The sequence below is a fragment of the Penicillium vulpinum genome (genome assembly GCF_028829585.1).
Source record: "Penicillium vulpinum strain IBT 29486 chromosome Unknown utg000004l_segment0_segment0, whole genome shotgun sequence".
NCBI lineage: Eukaryota > Fungi > Ascomycota > Eurotiomycetes > Eurotiales > Aspergillaceae > Penicillium > Penicillium vulpinum.
This window is the reverse complement of record NW_026643244.1, coordinates 7,429,132-7,448,504: the sequence shown is the minus strand read 5'-3', so window position 1 is coordinate 7,448,504 and position 19,373 is coordinate 7,429,132. Positions and strand designations below refer to the sequence as shown.

Here is a 19,373-nt window from a genome sequence, read left to right as displayed (position 1 = left end):
CCGTCGGGCATATCGAGGGAGCCAAAAACTTTTGGTAAACACTGGTTCGCCGGGATACGGTCACGTGAGACAGTCTACATCTACTCTCTTACACCACAATATTTCATAGTACTAGTTATATATCAACATATTAATATCAAAATATTATTGCTCTAATAACTCTCGCTCTATTGACCTAAAACGATACTTAGCAAATTTAGCCTCAACTAAACGCCGAATACAGATTATGATCATACTGGTGCACTTGTTTAATATATAACTATTTACCATCTAAACGCGCTTTATATATCTGGACCAATTGCTTAGATATAAGGGCACTAGGCAACAGCCCCCTTCTGTGGGTTGCTAATGCATAAGCCCTAGTTTATTTGAGGTATGGCCATTGAGCCGCAAGTGCATTACCTATACATGGGGTCACTTTCTTTTCGGAACATTCATTATCGAGTATTTGATTGATCTCTAATGGTCAACCAGTATCAGGCAGACGAGGTGATGAATGGTCATAGATTTGCCTCTTCATCCCGTACTAGCGCTTCCTATTAGCACAGAGTTTGGAGCAGGATGAATGAGTTGGTCCACTTTTGTGGAGGTGTCTACATCAACTCTCTACGAGAAGTTAGGACCGGGACGATGTATATATGTTTGCACAAAAAAATATCAATAATTCATGAAAGGCATCACAGCTCTAAATCAAAAAATCAAAGTCCCTAGCTAATGATGCAAAAACCTCATCTATATCCCATCCCTGTATGTATATCCCTGTCACATTGCTGCCTCGGCAGCAACGCTGAATGCATGCACACTTCCTCGTGGCTGGAAAATCGAGGTGTTTTGCTGATTTCTGTTGTCATTCGCTATTTGTTCATCGTCGGATGCGTTACCCCAACCACCACCTCCAGGTCTAAATAAAAAAATGGTCAGTATATACCTTCAGACGAACAAGGAAGAATGTGGACTGCTCACGTATGGATGATAATCCGCTCCCCAGGTTGGGCCACGAGCTCCATCTTGCCACCAATATTGATCATTCTCTCGGTTCCATCCAGCTCCTTCTTCACGTAAAGATTCAAGCCTGCTTGTCCAGACTCACCTCCTTCCAATCCATACGGACGATAGACGCGACGTTCGCTGAGCATAGACACTGAAAGAGGCATACGGAACTCGAGCTCACGGATAACACCATCTCCGCCGCGGAAGTGACCAACACCACCCGATCCATCTCGGATACAGAATCTGCGGAGGATGACCGGGTACCGCAGCTCGTAGACCTCTGCATCTGTGATGCGTGTATTTGTCATGTGGACATGCACGCCCGATGTGCCATTCCAGGTTGGCCCGGCACCTGAGCCACCACAGATTGTCTCGCCAACACCAAATCCAGGTACTTCAATACCGGTCTTAGGATCAACGCCACCCATACCGAATGAGATGATGTTGCAGCAACCATGGGAGGCAGCACAGGCATTGAATGCACCCAGAACAACATCTGTAATACGCTGTGAAGTGATGGGATTACCGGCGCAGACGGCGGCATGACCGGAGGGATTAAGAAGTGTGCCAGAAGGAATGATCACATTGACTGGAGCAAGACATCCCTGGTTGAGGGGAATGTCAACATCAATTAGCGCGCGCAGACTGTAGATGATAGCTGAGTGGGCGATAGCTTTGGGAGCATTGAGGCAGTTGAATGTTTCCCGGCCTGTGCCTGTAAAGTCGAAGTCGGCAGAGCCAGTCTCAGAATCGATGCGGATTTCAAGCCTGATCTCGGTGCCGTCGTCCATAAAGTCGGAGAATTGGAGGGGAACTCCCTTGTTCTTGAGGCCAATGGACTTGAGCAGTTCACGGACGGCAACCTCTGCGTTGCGCTTGATTGCGTCCATATAGAAGTGGACTACTTCCAAGGTGTTCTCAACCACCAGACCTTCCAGGAGCTGTGCACCCTTGTGGTTTGCTGCAATGGCAGCCTTCAGATCGGAGACGTTGTCGTTATATGTCCGGGTGCCACTGCAATCGGGGTATGAAGCGGGCTCGTCATATAGGAACTTCCGGACTATCTCCTCGTCAAAGCGGCCTTCTGATACCACCTTGAAGCCCATCGTCATGGCTCCTTCCTCATACAGCATTTTGCTGTTGGAAGGCATAGAGCCCGGGGCGATGCCGCCGATTTCAGCTGATTTTGGTTAGAATGAAACAGACAGTAAAGAAAAAGGGAAAAAGCTCCATGCTTACCGTGGTGACCACGAGAGGCAACATAGAAGATAATATTCTTGCCCTCAGCATCCCAGACTGGAGTGATGATAGTAATATCAGGAAGATGTGTTCCACCGGCAAGAGGATGGTTGGTGAGAATGTGATCGCCAGGCTTCAAATTGCCTGCAAATTTCTCATGCTGATACCGGACAGCATACTCCATACCTGAAGAAAATATTAGCATGGAATTCTCTTGACTAACAAAGAATCGGTCCAAAATGGGGTCGACTTACTTCCTAGATGCACTGGCACATTTGGCGCATTCGCAACCAATTTTCCATCGGGAGAAAATACGGCGCAGGAAAAGTCCAGTCGCTCTTTGATGTTTGTTGACACGGAGGTCTTTTGGAACATCCGGCTCATCTGATCAGCAACAGACATGAAACGATGACCAAAGATAGACAATCTGATAGGGTCCACGACTGTTGAATCGGCAACTTGCTTCTTCGAAGACTGAACATCCAAAATGACATGTCGGGACAGAATTGTAGCAGTGGCATTTGGCTCGACAACGATTGTCTGGGTTTTGTCAATGATCATCGCAGGACCGTGAAGGACATACCCTGGCTTCATGTTATCTAGGAAGAAGACCGGTGTAGTAACTTCACCAACGGCAGCAAAGTACACAGAAGTTGAATCATCCTGCTTCTCTGAGCCAACCTGCTTTTTGATGACTGATCTGAGTTCTTGCTGAGGTGCCTCCGGCGCAATAGAGGTTGCCTTTCCAACACCTCGGACTCGGATATCTTCGACAAGAATGTTGCGATCGGGGAATGTGAAGGAAAACTCGCGCTCATGCTCCTTGACAAACTCAGCAATAAAGTCCCCATGTTCAGGTTCGAGCACCATAAGCAAGTTGTCAGTGCCCTGGTATCGCAGATTGAGGTATATTTCATGCTGAATCTGAGCCTCATCAATTCCATCCGTGGTCAGTGCAGTAGTGACCTTAGATTTCAACGCAGCAATACGCTCAGTGACACTTTTCATGGCTTTCCGGTCCAGAACTCCTGATGCTGGCTCCTGGGCTTCATGAACTACGTCCGCAAGAGCCATGCCGTAGGCAGAGAGAATAGACGAGAATCGATGGATGATGACAGTTCCAATAGACAACGAAGAGGCAATGGCGCAAGCATGCTGTCCTCCGGCACCACCAAAGCAGGCTAGGTTATGCGCGGAAGTATCATAACCACGAGCCTCCGTGAGGGCTCGAATAGGCTTCGCCATGGATTCGTTGGCTACTTGGATGAAACCCAGCGCGATCTCTTCTGGAGATTTGTTTTGCCCGGTCTCAGCATTGATCTGAGCTGCGAGCTCTGTGAATTTTTTCCTGGTGATTTCGACATCGAGAGCTTCATTCTCGTTCGGGCCGAAGATCTTGGGGAAGTATGCTGGAAGAAGGCGACCAAGGAAAAGATTGGCATCAGTCACAGTCAAAGGACCTCCCTTGCGGTAGCATGCTGGTCCTGGATGAGCACTTGCAGACTCGGGACCAACGGCAAATAATCCATGTCGCCAGAAGAGAATACTGCCACCACCGGCAGCTACTGTGTTGATATCTAATTGGGGTGCCATCACTGTCACACCGGAGATAGTGTTCTCGAAGGTGTGTTCCAATTTTCCGTCATATCTGGAGACATCTGTGCTAGTGCCGCCCATATCAAATCTGGAAAGTTAGTTGATGACGCTTCATAAAACAAGGTAAGTTGACTTACCCAATAACAGGCTTCCTATCTGTCTCATCGAAAGAAGTTCCCGCGTAGCCCACAACGCCGCCTGCTGGGCCAGACAAGACCGCACGAAGACCAGTGAACCTATAGAAATTAGCCAACTTCATATTTTCCGTTACGGGTAATTGTCAACATACTTTTCAAAATTAGCCAAGCCGCCATCACTCTGCATGAACTCGCAGCGTGTATTTTCAGATCTGAGTCCGTCCTTAAATCCAGAGCGGAAACCTTGAATATAACGCTGAATGACTGGGGTTAAGTATGCATCTGCAGTGGCCGAAGCACCGCGAGATGTCATCTTAACCATAGGCAACAGCTGGCTGGAAAGGGAGATCTGGGCAAAGCCAACTTCCTTTGCGATCTTCTCGATTGCAAGCTCATGGTCTTGGAATGTGTATGAGTGAACTAAACAGACTGCAATAGAGCAATAGCCATTCTTGTACAGCTTCTGAAGGCTCTGTCTTGTGCCTTCCTCGTCAAGTGGCTCCAAGACTCGAATCACCTCTCCACTAATGCCCCTTTTCAAACAGGCATCTGACTGCAAAGTCTTTTGTAGACTCTCCTTGTCTGGTGTGGGGTTCTGCTGATAATCCTCAATTGTGACACGTTCATCAATCTCGACAACATCTTCATACAGGACATCGGGACGTTGAATATTAAGAGCAAACAGCTTTGGTCGAGACTGGGTCCCAATGAGTAAAGCATCTTTGAAGCCTTTTGTGATCAGGAGTGCATGACGTTCTCCCTTGCGCTCTAGCAAGGCATTGGTAGCGACTGTTGTGCCCATGCGGATGCTGACGTTTGAGAAATCGGAAGTTGTGAGCTTTTCCTCGCGGGGAAAGACTTTGCCAGTTGCTTGCTTCAGAATACGCCGAATGCCCTCAATCGGAGCATCAGCGTAGTTGGCTGGATCCTGTGAAAGCAGTTTGACAACGATTTCCTCATCGCGACCTTCAATAATGCCTAGACAGTCGGTGAAAGTACCACCACGATCTGGAAGACGTATTAGCTACTTGCTATATTATGGAATTCGCACGTGGGTGGGAGTTTGCTTGACTCACCGATGGCGATTTTGATGCTTGGAGCATCTAATTGAGAAGACATGATATGCGGTATGTTGAGATGCCCTGGGAATGCAAGGACCAAGGCTTCCTTTTATGGATCTCCATTGAAACTAATCAGCAGGTCGAAGCGAAGTGAATTATAGAAAAAAATGCGCCACAATCTAATCAAATTGGCTTGTGAGCGCCGATAGACGCCGAGACAAAGCGGGGAGAGAAAACGGGGACAGCGAAACGCGGAGAAGGACCGCTTATCAGGTCGCTCCGACCTTCCTAGCGCACCCAAACCCTAATTCACTTCCTTTTTCATGATAACCACCTGAGCAACTCTCTTTAACGTTCCAAAGGTTTACGTTCAATTGAAGTATAAAACCTCTCAAATGACTACCTCCTCCGTTTTCGAAGTGTACATATCCATTGCTACCTGATATATACGATTCTTTACTTCAATACTATGGCAGACGAAAAACAAGTCGCCCCTCCAAATATTCAACTCGCAATTGATCAAGAGAAGGACCAAGCAGGAGAATTCCTTGAAGCCCAAACCCAAACTGATGGCAAAGATGTTGCAGCACAATTCCTCGCTCGCCTGGACCCAGCCATCGCAGTGGAACCTGTCACCGAGGCCGAATCACGCCGTGTGCTATGGAAAATCGATCTGATCATCATTCCCTTGATCATGGTGACAGTGGTTCTGGCCGCTATTGATAAAGTAATCATCTCAAATGCGGCCATCTACGGAATGAAGACAGACACCCACTTGACTGGCGACCAGTACTCTTGGGTGGGCTCAATCTTCTATTTTGGATACCTCGCCTTTGAGTACCCTGCTGCGCTTCTCATTCAGCGACTTCCTGTGGCCAAGCTGTACGTGTGCATGGTCTTCGGGTGGGCAGTTCTGCTGCTGTGTACGGCGGCAACGCAGAACTTTGGGGGCTTAGCTACAGTACGCTTCTTGATGGGCATGACGGAAGCCGCTGTGTTTCCCATCTCCAGCATTTTGACAGTTATGTGGTGGAAAACAAGTGAGCAGCCAATTCGTGTCGCCTTCTGGTTTAATCAACTCTCCTCCGTCTTCTCGGGCGTGGTCAGCTACGGCATCGGTCAAACAAACACGGCATTAGCACCATGGAGATTGCTCTTTATTGTGCTGGGTGTGTTTTCCCTTCTCTGGGCTGGTGTGTTATACACATTTTTGCCTGATTCACCCGTCCAGTGCTGGTATTTCTCAGATCGCGAGAAATTCGTCTGCCTCGAGCGCGTCAAAGACAACAATACCGGCATGGAAGACAAAACCATCAAGTGGTATCAAGTGCGCGAGTGTCTACTCGACCCTAAGACTTGGCTGCTGGCGCTGTTTTCACTAGCCCAGAATATCCCCAATGGTGGTCTGGTGACCTTTTCAGCTATTATCGTGACCGGTATGGGATATTCCCCTTTGATTACTACCGTACTGGGTATCCCCACCGGCGTGCTTGCGACAGTGTGGCAGATTCTGTTAGGCTTTATTGCTGCTAGCATACCCAATTCCCGTTGCAACATTATCGCCATGGCCAACTTGGTCCCCATGATCTGCGCCATCCTCATGTGGAAGCTGCCACGTGAGAACCAGCAAGGCCTACTGGCAGCGTACTACGTCTTCTACACTTACTGGGCGCCATACGTGCTGTCGACTTCGCTTCCAATGGCCAACACCAGTGGCCATAGCAAGAAGTTGACCATGAACGCCGTCTTTTTCTTGGCGTATTGTATTGGCAACATCATTGGTCCCCAGTGTTTCCGTTCTGATGATGCACCGTCGTATTCACGAGGATATGAGGGTCTTCTGGCCTGTCTTGTTGTGGCTATAGCTGCCATTCTTTTCTATGGAGTCCTCTGCCGATGGGAAAATAACCGTCGTGATAAGGAAGCCCAGTCAAATGTGGAGACATCGGAAGTTGTTGCATTTTCGGATATGACCGATAAAGAAAAACGGTCTTTCCGGTATACTTATTAGGATAGTGATCTGTATGTAGAGTGGATTGTTGATAAGAAATATGGATATAGTGACAAATAAGACGTTCAATTGGACATAGTATCTTTGGCATAGTTACCATAGTATCTGAATAACTTTGATTGCCATGGCAAGAAAGATTGAGCGCTTGGATAATTTTCCTTTTTCGCTGAAAATATTGGGGAATGTTGGGGTAAAAGGGTGAAGGTCGAGACGAGGTCTAGAGTACATAAACACTCCCCACTCATCGGAGAATCTCCGAGTAACCCCCCAAGCTTTGAGAGCTTTATCGGAAGGTCAGAACGAAGCAGCAGATTTCTTCCCCGCATACGAGAATATCTTCACGATGATTTACATATGATTGTGCGTGAGGAAGCTGATAGCGAGATTGTATATTCTAAAAGAAGGCACGGCTGAATAAAATATCTCAATAAATATGGCGGCGCCACCCTCAAAGTCTGAGAGGTCCAACCAAGTCAAAGCAATTCAATTCACATAATGGACAAAGACACCCGAATCCTTATCGTCGGCGCCGGCTGCTTCGGCATTTCGACCGCATACCACCTTTCGCAGCGCGGCTACACTTCCATTCGTGTGCTCGACCCTTACGCACCTCCCTCATGCGAAGCAGCTTCTACCGATATCAGCAAGGTCATCCGCAGTGACTACAACGAGCCCCTATATGCACGTCTTGGAATTGAGTCCATTGAAGCATGGCGGTCTTGGCCCATGTTTCGTGGACTCTACCATGTCCCCGGGTGGATTCTCAGCGCGGCGAACCTGTCCCGGCCCTTTGTCGAGGGCTCGATCGAGACATGTAGGAGGCTCGGAGTAAAGGGTCTTGAGAAGCTCACACCGGATCAAATCCGTGCTCGCTTCTCTGTTATCACGGGAAAGCTGGATGGGTGGAATATCAATGTGTGGAACCCAACAGCCGGGTGGGCAGCTTCTGGAACAGCTATCGAGCGGATGGCAGGTGCTGCTCAACAGAAGGGAGTGGAATTGATTTCGGGGACAAAGGGGAATGTGCTAGAGTTGATAGTGGATGATATCACTGGGGGATGCAAGGGAGTCATCAGCGCAGATGGCACGAGACACGAGGGTGATGTGGTCATCGTGGCCGCAGGAGCTTGGACACCTTCACTACTAGACGTGAAGGGCCAGTTGACTGCTAAGGGACACAGTGTCGCTCATATCCAGCTCACCCCTTCCGAAACGAAGCACTATGCCTCGATGCCCATTCTGGATAATCTCGAGCTGGGATACTTCTTCCCACCTCAAGAGGATGGGATATTCAAGATGGCCCACAGCCAATTCATTACAAATATGCAGACTACAAAGTCTGGTATCACCACTTCTGTCCCACACACATTCGTTCAGGCACCCACCGATGGCCTCCCTCTTGAAATAGAAGCCCAAATGCGCCGGAACTTGCGGCGCGTGTTCCCTGAGCTTGCAGACAAACCCTTCTGCTATACACGGCTTTGCTGGGATGCTGATACAGCTGATCGGCATTTCCTTGTCACCCCTCATCCTACCCACAAAAGTCTCTTCCTGGCGACCGGCGGCTCGGCGCATGGGTTTAAGTTCCTTCCTGTCGTTGGAAAATATGTCGCTGATTTGCTCGAGGGCACTCTTGACCCAGAGACAATGCGCCAATGGCAATGGAGAGCTGGACAAAAGAGCACCGCGAAGAACTTGGCGCACTTGGATCCGGAAATGGAGTTGAGCGACCTTACGGGGTGGAAAGGTAGACAGATACGTGAAAGAAGCCATGCTTCTAAGCTATGATTTGTCCAGATAAGAGGTGCGAGGATAGAATGAAGTCGAATGATTAAGATATAATTTAGCTCCTAGCTATACAAACTGAGATCATCTCCTTAGAATATGTACAAGAGAACATAAAAAAGGCGCTTCATTGCCCACGTAGAAGCTCAAGTCAAGCTGAGCTTCCACCCACCCAGCATGACCATGGCATGCTCCCACGAGAACCGGGTTCCTCGCAAGGGATCTTTCTGTCGTTGTGTATTAAGCTTTTTCTGGAGTTTTCTTTCGTCTTGCACTGACAGATCTCGCTGGCGCCAGACCATTTCAACAACTTCAATCGCAGGGGTAATGTTCTGCGGGACGATGAGATGTTAGTCAACTGACAAAGAAAGAAATAGAAAAATATACATACCCCAAATCGACGAATACTCTCTAGTTCTTTAAACAATTGCAAAACAAGGACCCTCTCCTCTTCTCTGCGAGCACAGCACCCTGCCAAGAAGAGAGGCCATAAAGGCGTAACTGCAGTACGCATTATATTTACCTTCTTTTCCAACATCAAGCTCAATATCTGTTCAACATAAACATTCTTCTCCTCCGATTCTAGTGTTGGGATCCCAGAGCGATTAATGGGGGCCTTATTCGAACAGACCTCATGCAGAAGAAGAAGGGCCCCAAGCCTATTTGCTTCTGCGATCGCAGCACACTCCGTGTTAGGATCGATATGTTCTGTGGGTATTCTTTGTTGAAGATTATCGAGGTCCGTCTTGAGTTGATGAACGTCTTTACGGTTGATTTTTATGTTGTCACCCTCACAAGCCCAGGCTAGTTCGGCTACTTGGTTGATCATCAATAAGAGATCAGGGCTCAATCCCATGTACGGATCTATTATGTCTGATCCTTCGAGTATATTGTCCGGCAGGAGAGGCGATATATGGGATGAGGGAGGGGTGATGCGAAACGCAGTGCGGGCTAGCACTAAGTGGAAGGCAAAGTAACGATTGAAGAAACTTGCCAATTCTTGACTGTGACATGAGCGACCGGGGCGTTCTCTTCGTGTGCGAATTAAATTTTGGAATCCATTGAGATGGGTGACCCATGAAGGGCGACTGCTATCTGATATCTGTAAAGAATTAGGAGGTTTCTCATCGAAGGGAAGCAAGGAAGGTCCTACGTCAAACCAGCATAGCATCAAGACCAGACCGAGCATCTCATCCAGCTCATTTTCCGACCAATTGTCTTTATTCAATAGAATGCGTAGGTAATTTAGTGCCCGATGGTGATGTTCCAATGCCGGAAGCCGGTATCGCTGATCTGACAGCTTGAGGGTGTTAGCTGCGATTGCTAGGGCGGCATGATACAGCCCATCGGACTGCAGGGCCATGGGGAGTATATGATATCGATATGGATTGTAATGTGCGTTATCGACGAGAGTTGAGCTGCTGCAGATGATGTGTTCGAAATAAGACATAAGCACAGGATCACACTCCGATCGCTGACCAGGTGAGAAAGTATTCAACCAAGGCGAGAACGGGCTTGGTTGAGGCAAAGCCTTCATTCCTTTAGAATTGGGCTGTGTACTATCAAAATGGATCTGGAGATCGATCATAGTCGTGTTCAAAAACATCCAGGTCCGATCAGCGCCGGCATGCTCCGGTCTTAGCGACAATCTATCATCCACTTGCTCCAGAGACTCCTTCTTTTGAGCATTTTTTCGTTTGGACCATACTCCTGCTCTTCCATGGCACACACCTCGGGCTAAAGACTCCTCGTGCCAGACTAGACGAAGTCCATATCCGCACGGGGCATTGTTACGGGCACAACGGCGGCAAATTGGATGAGTTTCTAATAGGTTTTCAATTAAAACTGTGCTTCATGCAGGAGCTAATAGGAAATTACCATCACATTTGATGCGCCGTGCACGACATGTCCAACAGCCTGTACGAGCTCTTGAAATTGCAGTCATTTTTCCAGCTACCCCGCATGAGTGGAGGATTCGATAATTATATATGTATATTTATTGTTCGTATTCTATTCATTTCTATTCGTCTGTGGCATATTACTGGGATATCCACTTTGGGCTTATCATGTTACGGAGGCAAAAGGGGGTTTTGGAGTTGGGGGATTCTAGAAATCTACAACGGGGTACTACGCTATTATTATTCCGTAGGCTTTTATGATATGTACTTACTTCGTAGTACTCCCTAATCCGTACTAATACTCCTTCCTAATATCTAAAATAATTAAAATGTCAGATGCCAAGTGCCCCTAATAAATAGCTACTTGATCCTACTAACTTCAAGTTCAACCTTTTGGTTTTCTCAGTATTTGAATTCCATAGATATGGGCTAATATATATACGGACTTACCTCGAAATCCCCTGGCACTATCAGTCCCTTAATACCCCAACTTTGCATCTTGTCTGGCGGACATATTCGCGGTACTGTGGAGCTCCAGGCTGAAGCACGTTATCAGCCACGACCAACGCCCCGGGCTTGAGAAGACCCAGTTTCTCGCAGATTTTTAGATCAGCCATAGATCTTCATGATCAAAGGAGATGGCGATCAATTCCTTATAAAATCTTTGCAGATCTGATGCTGACCACCACTTTAACAAATGTCGCTCAGACTAACTCAATCAAATCGATGGCCACTGACGCGGTCAGCGGGTCAAATTCCAAACTCAAAAGTCTCAGGTTTTTCTGCGTTTCCCTGCGAGTTTGATGCATAGCTGAGGGTGAGCCGCGTATTTTATCCAAGGCACAATGGTTGTATACGTAGTTTAGAAGGGCAACCTCGCGCCCGTCGTAGGATTCGACGTATTTTTCATCGATGAACTTATTCAGTGAGGCGTATTTGGCTGTGAGATTTTCGGAAGGCAACATGCTGTCTGGCTTTATGAATAAGAGATTGAGAGATTGTTTCAGAGAGAAGATTTAACTTGTAGAGACACAGAATTCTTGCTTATTTCCAAAATAATAACCCCTCCCGGGAAGTATACCGAGGTAGGGATCTGGCCCGTAAATACTTCGCATAATTCAAATTAATGCAAATTCAGAATCAAGCACACGTTGATAAATAAGCTGCTTGGACCGGGGTTCCTCGGCAAGTCCGAGGTTGACATTTGTATAATCCCCATATAACCTCCCGTCTTTCTCTCAGGGGTCTCTCTCCACATCATCTGCCCCCACAAAGCTATGGGTTTCAGCACTACGGCCGAATTTGATCAGGTAAATATCATCCACACTATTCGATATCACCGTTCACACTTTCTAGGCGTATCAAAGTGTGCAGGGTGCTTTTGCATCTGGCACCACCAAGAACAAGGAATGGAGGCGTCGTCAACTGAAACGTGCTTGGTGGATGATTGAGGACAACAAGAAGCGCATCTGCGACGCGCTCTATACCGATCTGCACAAGCACTATCAAGAAGCCTATACTAATGACTGTGCAAATGTCCAAGCTGATATTCTACGTACTCTCAAGAAACTGGATAAGTGGACCAAGGATGAACGACCGGAAAAGTCCGATCCTATCAACTTCCTAGGGAGAGCCACTGTCCGCAAGGAACCTCTTGGTGTGACACTGATTATCAGTGCATGGAATTTTCCTGTCTGCCTGCTCCTGCAGCCAATGATTGCCGCGATTGCTGCTGGGTGTGCCATTATTCTCAAACCATCTGATGTGGCAAGTGCCACTCAAGATTTACTGATGGAAATTGTTTCCCAGTATATGGATCAAGATGCAATCCGTTGTGTTTCTGCTGGTCCACAAGAAATGGGATATATTCTTGAACATCGCTTTGACCACATTTTCTACACTGGATCCCCCAATATTGCCAAAATCATCCATGCAGCAGCGGCAAAGCACCTGACTCCCGTCACACTCGAGTTGGGCGGTCAATGTCCTGCTATTGTCGCGGAGTCAGCAAATCTCGATCTCGCTGCAAAACACATTGCCGTTACCAAATTCATGAATGCTGGACAGGTACGCTCGGACTGTTCAAACCCCCCTTCCCCCCCCCCCCACAAGTCATCAAAAGCTAACTCGTCTTGACTGTACATAGATTTGCTTGAATGTAAACCACGTGCTCGTCCACCCTAGCCTACGAGAGCGTCTTGTCGCCGATTTGATTCGACACTTTGACACGTTCCTAGGAGGTAAAGACAACAAGCCAGAGTACTATACACACATCATCAACGATCGCAATTTTGATCGTCTTGATAGTCTCCTCCAGCAGACCTCCGGAAAGATTGTCTATGGCGGCCAGCGCGATCGTCAAAGTCGGTACTTCGCACCAACGATCGTCACTGGAGTCAAACCCGGCGATTCCCTTCTCTCAGAGGAGCTTTTCGGCCCGATTCTCCCCATCGTCGATGCAGACTTCGATACCGCTATCTCTCGCACGCGTGAGGGAGAGCACCCACTCGCAATCTACGCCTTCACTACTCGAGATGCCGATAAGGTTCGCATCTTGAACGAAACACAGTCCGGAGGCGTGACCTTCAACGACTGTGCTGTCCATGTAGCTGCTCGTGATGTGCCATTCGGTGGTGTTGGGAACTCCGGTCAGGGGAGCTATCATGGCCCGCATGGTATCTTGACTTTCTCTCATCTCCGCACGCACATCAATGCCATGCCTTCGTGGTTGGAGGGGCTTCTTGCTGCCCGATATCCCCCGTACTCGGTTGAGAAGGCTCACAAGATGAGCGCACCCATCACCCCGCCGTTTGACCGGGATGGCAATGATACGACTTTCGCGGTTAGCTCTAGGTGGGCCACTGGCGTTGGGATTCTCGCGCTTTCTGCGTTGTTTATGACTCGGCAGGATCAGATTGTTGCTTTCGGTTCCAAGTGGCTCAAGTAACCTAGATCTCTTGGATATGTAGAAAATGAAAACTGGGATCTCTTCTGCGGCTTTTGCATCTCCATGATCATAGGTGGAATCAAATTTCGCACTCCAATTCTTTGAGCGGGGAAGCTCTTGAAGATTTAGGGAGGGGTATAGATCGGCAAAGCCGGAGAATTGCCGGATGATGACCGTTGGAGATAAGAGCGACACTGGGGAAAGATGCCAAGATCAGTTCAATTGTTCTCTGGGGGGTGATTGAAGCCTCTTTAGGCATATTCAAGGAGCGATCAACAAACTAGACGATTTCTGGAATGACAACCGGCATATTCGGAGATCACGGACATATCACCGGACTCTACACTAGATGTCCAGGTTATCATACAATCTAAACTAATTCACTAGACACTATGTAGTAAATCAACTAAGCTAAAATGAGCTCTGCCAAAAGCCAGATTAGAAACGGTATAAAGACAGCAAAGGCACAGCAGGAAGCAGAACAAAAAAAATTGATATTCGTCTGCAAATCACTTCGCCTGCCATTCTTATACCGGGGCATCTCCAACACGCCATGAAGCTCGCATTGGTTCTTTTTGGGCTCAATGCTATCCACAATGCTGGGATTGTTTCTGCTTCTCCAGTAAAAAGCTGGTCATCGAGGTTCCAGGCATCGCCGCACGCAGTGGAAATGTTTAATGCCGCCATTGAATGGAATGACGAGTATTGGGACGATGAGGCCGGCTATCTGGTCACCTCGGCCAGTAGTCCTGGACGCTATGATAGTCGGCACACGGCCTGGTATGCGCCTCAATTGCTAGCTAGGAACGGACCGGGCGATGTCAAAAAAGCCATTCGTATATTTGACAATGTCATCGCTGGTCAATATCTCGATCCATCCAAACAGTGGTATGGGGACTATCAACAAGCGCCTTCGGAGCCGGAGCCTGGGACCCTGAAATATCCCGATGATGGTCCATACAGCTCGGTGAGACAATGATACCTAGCCTAGTTTACAGGTTGTTTTCGTGTGCTATTTTGCTAACATTATTATGATCAGTGGGATCCAAACATCCGCGATTTCGTGGGTTGTGCCTGGATTGTAGCCTTGAATGATTATGGTCACTTGCTTCCAGCAGCGACGGTCGCCAAGGTGGAAAATTCCTTGCATATTGCTGCCAAGGGCGATCTCTATCGTGTCGGGGGAGTCAACGGCGACAATTCTTATCCCTGTTACTCAAATCCCTGGTTGATGCGAACCATTCTCCACAACTGGGTTGGTGCCCGAGTCGGAGATGCAAATTTGACCAAGTCTGGTGAGATCTTCGCACAGGACATCTATGATCTCTGGAGTGTGCATCACACATTGTCTGAATTTAATTCTCCGACATACGCTGGCGTTGCCATGTGGGCACTGGCTCTATGGAACCAGTATGGCACAAGTGACAGTTTGTTGAAGAAGTATGGACCGGAGATGCTCAAATACAGCTGGGAAGAACTCGCTCAGCTCTATAACGCAAATCTAAAAAATCTTGCTGGCCCTTGGGATCGCTCATATGGCTATGATATGAAGGAATATGCATCTCTTACTGGCGCTGTTATTTGGGGTGTCGTTGGCCGCAAGCACGCCCCCGTCCCTCAGCAGGATCTAGGGATGTTTCATCAAGATGATTTCGCGTTTTACCCTCTATTCGCTCTATCAATGCCTGAAATGGTAAAGTCCATGCCTTCAAAAGTGAAGAAAAATTTGCTCAAATTCCCTGGCGAGCATATGTATACTTCGCAGGCTTACTCGCCACCCTTCGATACTTATCCTCGCAATATCACAGCTTGGATGTCCAAGGACGTGACCATTGGCGCAGAAACGGTTATGGAGAAAGTTGCGGGAGGTCCCAGTATCAACCCCGGTCAATTCAATCCTGCCGTTATTCAGTGGGCTATTGATGATCAGAAAATTGGCTGCATTTCACACTGGGTCACAGAGTCATCTATCCATGCCGTGGCCGCCCCTCGATCTTTGCACATCTCATATCCAAATGCAACATCTGCGCAAGGTCCGGTTTCTTTCAACTTCCTGTTCAGTGGTCTTACGATCAACAACGGGTTCAATGTAACTGGACTAGAAGTTCTACCTGGTTTAAACGTCAAGGTCTCGACAAATGCGAACCCGGATTATACGCTTACTTACAATGCCGATCACTCTTTTAACGAATTTGCGTTTTACAACGTCACATATACGATGGCCGAGGGTTTCACCGAGATGCCATTTGTGACTCTTGAGATACTAGTTTGAGCGTGTATATGAAGATACTGTACACCTTCTTGTTCAATCTCAATGTCAATGTCAATTTTGTATGCTATTTGATTCAGACAGCATGTATATACAAAATAACATGCCCTTTCAATTCCAGTTATTATGCAGACATTACTCGTCCTTTTCCTCCTTTTTCTCCTCTTTCTCCTCTTTCTCCTCCCCAGGCTTACCCTCTCCATCAGCCGTCTCCGATTGGGTCTGAGGAAGCCAAAAACGTGCAATAACACCACCCAAGAATTTCTGATCAACCCACTTGACCAAGCCATAGAGGATCCAACCCCAGCCCCACAGAGACATACCCATCATGCTTGTGACCAACAACACAGGACCAAGAATGAGCAACGACAGAACAGCCCAGAGCAGGATCGACACTGCAGCGAAGACAAACACGCCAGCCAGGAATACGAGTAGAGGAACTCCACAGCAAATCATTTGACAAACGATCAAGCTTGTTGCGGCAGGGCGCTTTAGCGCAGCTTCATATATCGCAGCCTGGCGGGGCGGAGGGAGGAGCCAGGCCACGAATCTCTGGATGCAGGACTCGAAGTAGTCAAAAGCTTGAGGAAATAGTGTAGCGAACCATGCTGTGATGGAGGACCATATCGATGAAAATGAGAGATTATTGTCAACATTTGAGCCTTTTGGTGGAGCATCATCAGAAGGAAATTGACCTGGGAGGACAGGATTGGTCAAGTCCTTTGTCGTTTTGTTTAGTTTCTTTGGTGTGTTTTTTGTGCTTTTCTTGACCACTCCGCTTGTTGTTGATTGGACTTTGTCAACAGGAAGTTGCCCGGTCACACCGCTAGTGACATTATTGAGGGACATTGCGAGGGCTGGTAGGGTATATCTCACAATGAGATTGTAAGGTAGGAGAAGCAAAGATTAATCAAACGCTGTTGAAGAACCCGATTGATATTCGGACTACGGAGTATATCAGATAAATTCAAAATATGACGTCAGGGGCGTTCTGCCTTGGAACTGGTTGTGCTTGTCCATATTAATTCTGCGTCACCATTAGCCACGTACTAGCCACAGATCTTGTATTTCATTGCTGAGTGGTAGGGCATGCAATACTTCAAAGGTTAGAATTTGCAGGTCATAGAACATACTCTGGTTAACGCGTGAAGACTGGCGGACGTATCATGTGACTTATTAACATCCTGAGGTATCATTGATTCTCTGTAGAACAATCAAAGCGTTACAGCACAATACGATATAGAAGAAATTCGGAGCATTACTTTAAGTAACAATACTATTTGAAAATAAAGATCTAATTATTTCGTCAATTATGTGTTTCTGTGGAGAAATATGGATAAAGGTTGGATCGAAAAGGACGCTATGTTACGAATCAATCATCAGAGGTACCATCGCGATCATCAAATATCATGAAATCGGCATCATCAACTGCATCTCCTACGACTTTCTTCCAAGCCTCTTTTACAAGGTCAAGGGTGTCATCTTCGAATGCCAGGTCAAGGCTCGATGGGGGGAAAACGTAGCAATCAGGAATTTCGTCCGTGACAATAAGACGCCTGGGCTCACCATTGCTGAGATAACCGGTATGGGTATATCGCAAGGACCACAGCACGCTGGCCGGGAGACCCTCTGCCTGAATTAGTCTATCCACAGCGGACTCGAGAAGCGCTTGACCTTCCGGCCCAGCTAGTGCTACACTGCAATAAATAACACCTGTGACAATTAATTAGCCATATGAACAACAATATTGCTGGCAAATTAATGTTGGGGAATAGTGCTCGAGATCAGGTGAAAAGGTTTTCAACATAGCGAGTTCAGGCAATGTAGATAAGTTTTTGAAAAAAATCATCATGCGAGCGGTGGGAAAGAACATATCAGGCAAAATTTTTCAGGAATTGACTTACTCTGCTGGTGTGGACACTCGCCAGTGTCGCTTGAATGAACCTGGAGATACACTGGTGGAGACTGAGGGCTGCCCAAAGTATCTCCTGGGAACATGAGAACTGCAGTTGCGGGCACAGGAGCACCTTCAACTGCAACAGGGAAAAGGGACGGGAAAGTAGCTGACACAATACTGATCGAACGGGCGACTTCGACCAAGGGCGTCGAGCTCTCTTTTGAAGGGGTATCAAACTTCGAGGTAAACAGATATTTCGCCTGAACAGACCCTTCGTTGCCCAGGTTCAACCAAAAACGATGATCGGAATGTTCAGAGCCTGTGCGCCATAAGCAATCATTAATATTTGTGTCCAGAGCATATACAGCCCCTCCCACAGCGGATGCACGACAGGCAGCTTGCAGGATTTCAGCTCCGCTGCCATACTTGGCAATCACAGCTCCAAACCCAGGGCCAAGATGGCCAATGGATGACAGGTGTCTTTGAATCCTGGACACAGCATAGCTGGCGGAAGTATCTTGCTGAGAAAGCTGCGACAGGGAAAGCGACAGCAGAGGATTGTGAAGTTCCTCCGGAACGCTAAATTTGGAATCCAAGTAATCGTTCAGGGGTATTGACATATCCTCATTTTCATTTGAAGCGTCATCCTCCTTGGGTTTGGTGATCTGACGCAACAGTCGCATGAGGCTTCTCTTGGACTTCATGCTGATGTGAGTTGCAGCAAAGACATCCTCCCGGTTACCAGGTACGCGGTAAAGAATTTTTTCCGCGCCAAGTTTGCCATTTTCAGAGTCTGGCTGTTCGGGTGCGTAAATCCACCAGCTGCCAACAGCCATAAACTCCAACTGGCGAAACACCTTCGAGGATACGAGCGCTGACATTAGTTGAGAACGGGCATATAATAAATACGGGGAGAGGGACAAAGTGTAAGCACGGCTAGATGCAAGTTTGAGAGAAATGCTTGTATCCTCGGATGAAGGAAATGCATCACGTTTAAAGATTGAGACATCTTTGAACATTGATGCGTGTGTGTCTGTTTGGCAGCACAACATTAGCAATGAATCAACTAGCCACAAACCAGATGTAGCTCACCTTTATTGACTTTATCTGCCCACTCCTGGGCCTCATCAAGACTGAAGGCTGCATCTGAACCACCATAGTACTGGTTTGAGTCCATGTGAAGAACCTTCTTTCCAGATCGTGAGAGGGCCCTTTGGGAGTGTGAGTGCTCAACTCACAACCACCCTAGGAGAGTCACTCACAGTGCCAGAAGAGACTCGGAAATCCCAGTCCCATCAATGACCACATCCCAGGTTGTGCCTGATAGAGTTTCCATGGTATGAAAAATCAGGAACGGAGTCCTAGATGCAGGTAAGTCCGATTGTTACAGCCAGGTTCAGCAGCCCAAGCTCGCATGAGGTTAAGAAGTGGGATATTTAATGCAACATAAGCTTGCTGGAAATCCCCAAAACTTGAAGTACTTGGGGGAAAGAAGAAGAAAGGAAAAAAATTTGGAGAAAAACGCGGGAAGTGCGCGTGAAGG

General features: G+C 47.6%; 9 protein-coding genes across 9 annotated transcripts; 4 read left to right on the top strand and 5 right to left on the bottom strand.

Annotated features, from left to right (window-relative positions):
• Positions 1 to 762: 762 nt before the first annotated feature.
• N7479_011342 (uncharacterized protein) lies at positions 763 to 5,081 on the bottom strand (the record flags this gene model as incomplete). Its single annotated transcript, XM_057259033.1, has 7 exons — positions 763 to 901; positions 964 to 2,170; positions 2,230 to 2,415; positions 2,484 to 3,913; positions 3,963 to 4,061; positions 4,115 to 4,970; positions 5,039 to 5,081. The coding sequence occupies 7 exons, from the start codon at positions 5,079 to 5,081 to the stop codon at positions 763 to 765; spliced, it is 3,960 nt and encodes a 1,319-aa protein (XP_057106491.1).
• A 411-nt stretch (positions 5,082 to 5,492) lies between these two features.
• Positions 5,493 to 7,034, top strand: N7479_011341 (Major facilitator superfamily domain general substrate transporter; the record flags this gene model as incomplete). The annotated part of the gene is made up of 1 exon (XM_057259032.1): positions 5,493 to 7,034. One exon carries the CDS (start codon positions 5,493 to 5,495, stop codon positions 7,032 to 7,034), a length of 1,542 nt encoding a protein of 513 aa, XP_057106490.1.
• Positions 7,035 to 7,529: 495 nt separating this feature from the next.
• On the top strand, positions 7,530 to 8,822 carry N7479_011340 (NAD(P)/FAD-dependent oxidoreductase; the record flags this gene model as incomplete). The annotated part of the gene is made up of 1 exon (XM_057259031.1): positions 7,530 to 8,822. The coding sequence occupies one exon, from the start codon at positions 7,530 to 7,532 to the stop codon at positions 8,820 to 8,822; it is 1,293 nt and encodes a 430-aa protein (XP_057106489.1).
• A 143-nt stretch (positions 8,823 to 8,965) lies between these two features.
• N7479_011339 (fungal specific transcription factor domain-containing protein) lies at positions 8,966 to 10,575 on the bottom strand (the record flags this gene model as incomplete). The annotated part of the gene is made up of 2 exons (XM_057259030.1): positions 8,966 to 9,151; positions 9,211 to 10,575. Coding segments are annotated over 2 exons (1,551 nt in total), but the record flags the coding sequence as incomplete, so codon positions are not given.
• Positions 10,576 to 11,187: 612 nt separating this feature from the next.
• N7479_011338 (uncharacterized protein) lies at positions 11,188 to 11,682 on the bottom strand (the record flags this gene model as incomplete). Its single annotated transcript, XM_057259029.1, has 2 exons — positions 11,188 to 11,338; positions 11,432 to 11,682. 2 exons carry the CDS (start codon positions 11,680 to 11,682, stop codon positions 11,188 to 11,190), a joined length of 402 nt encoding a protein of 133 aa, XP_057106487.1.
• A 312-nt stretch (positions 11,683 to 11,994) lies between these two features.
• On the top strand, positions 11,995 to 13,664 carry N7479_011337 (Aldehyde dehydrogenase C-terminal; the record flags this gene model as incomplete). The annotated part of the gene is made up of 3 exons (XM_057259028.1): positions 11,995 to 12,027; positions 12,074 to 12,784; positions 12,864 to 13,664. 3 exons carry the CDS (start codon positions 11,995 to 11,997, stop codon positions 13,662 to 13,664), a joined length of 1,545 nt encoding a protein of 514 aa, XP_057106486.1.
• Positions 13,665 to 14,217: 553 nt separating this feature from the next.
• Positions 14,218 to 15,936, top strand: N7479_011336 (uncharacterized protein; the record flags this gene model as incomplete). Its single annotated transcript, XM_057259027.1, has 2 exons — positions 14,218 to 14,631; positions 14,704 to 15,936. 2 exons carry the CDS (start codon positions 14,218 to 14,220, stop codon positions 15,934 to 15,936), a joined length of 1,647 nt encoding a protein of 548 aa, XP_057106485.1.
• Positions 15,937 to 16,068: 132 nt separating this feature from the next.
• N7479_011335 (seipin co-factor family protein) lies at positions 16,069 to 16,782 on the bottom strand (the record flags this gene model as incomplete). The annotated part of the gene is made up of 1 exon (XM_057259026.1): positions 16,069 to 16,782. The coding sequence occupies one exon, from the start codon at positions 16,780 to 16,782 to the stop codon at positions 16,069 to 16,071; it is 714 nt and encodes a 237-aa protein (XP_057106484.1).
• Positions 16,783 to 17,305: 523 nt separating this feature from the next.
• On the bottom strand, positions 17,306 to 19,166 carry N7479_011334 (putative Rab geranylgeranyl transferase escort protein; the record flags this gene model as incomplete). Its single annotated transcript, XM_057259025.1, has 4 exons — positions 17,306 to 17,646; positions 17,838 to 18,863; positions 18,923 to 19,041; positions 19,093 to 19,166. The coding sequence occupies 4 exons, from the start codon at positions 19,164 to 19,166 to the stop codon at positions 17,306 to 17,308; spliced, it is 1,560 nt and encodes a 519-aa protein (XP_057106483.1).
• Positions 19,167 to 19,373: the final 207 nt, after the last annotated feature.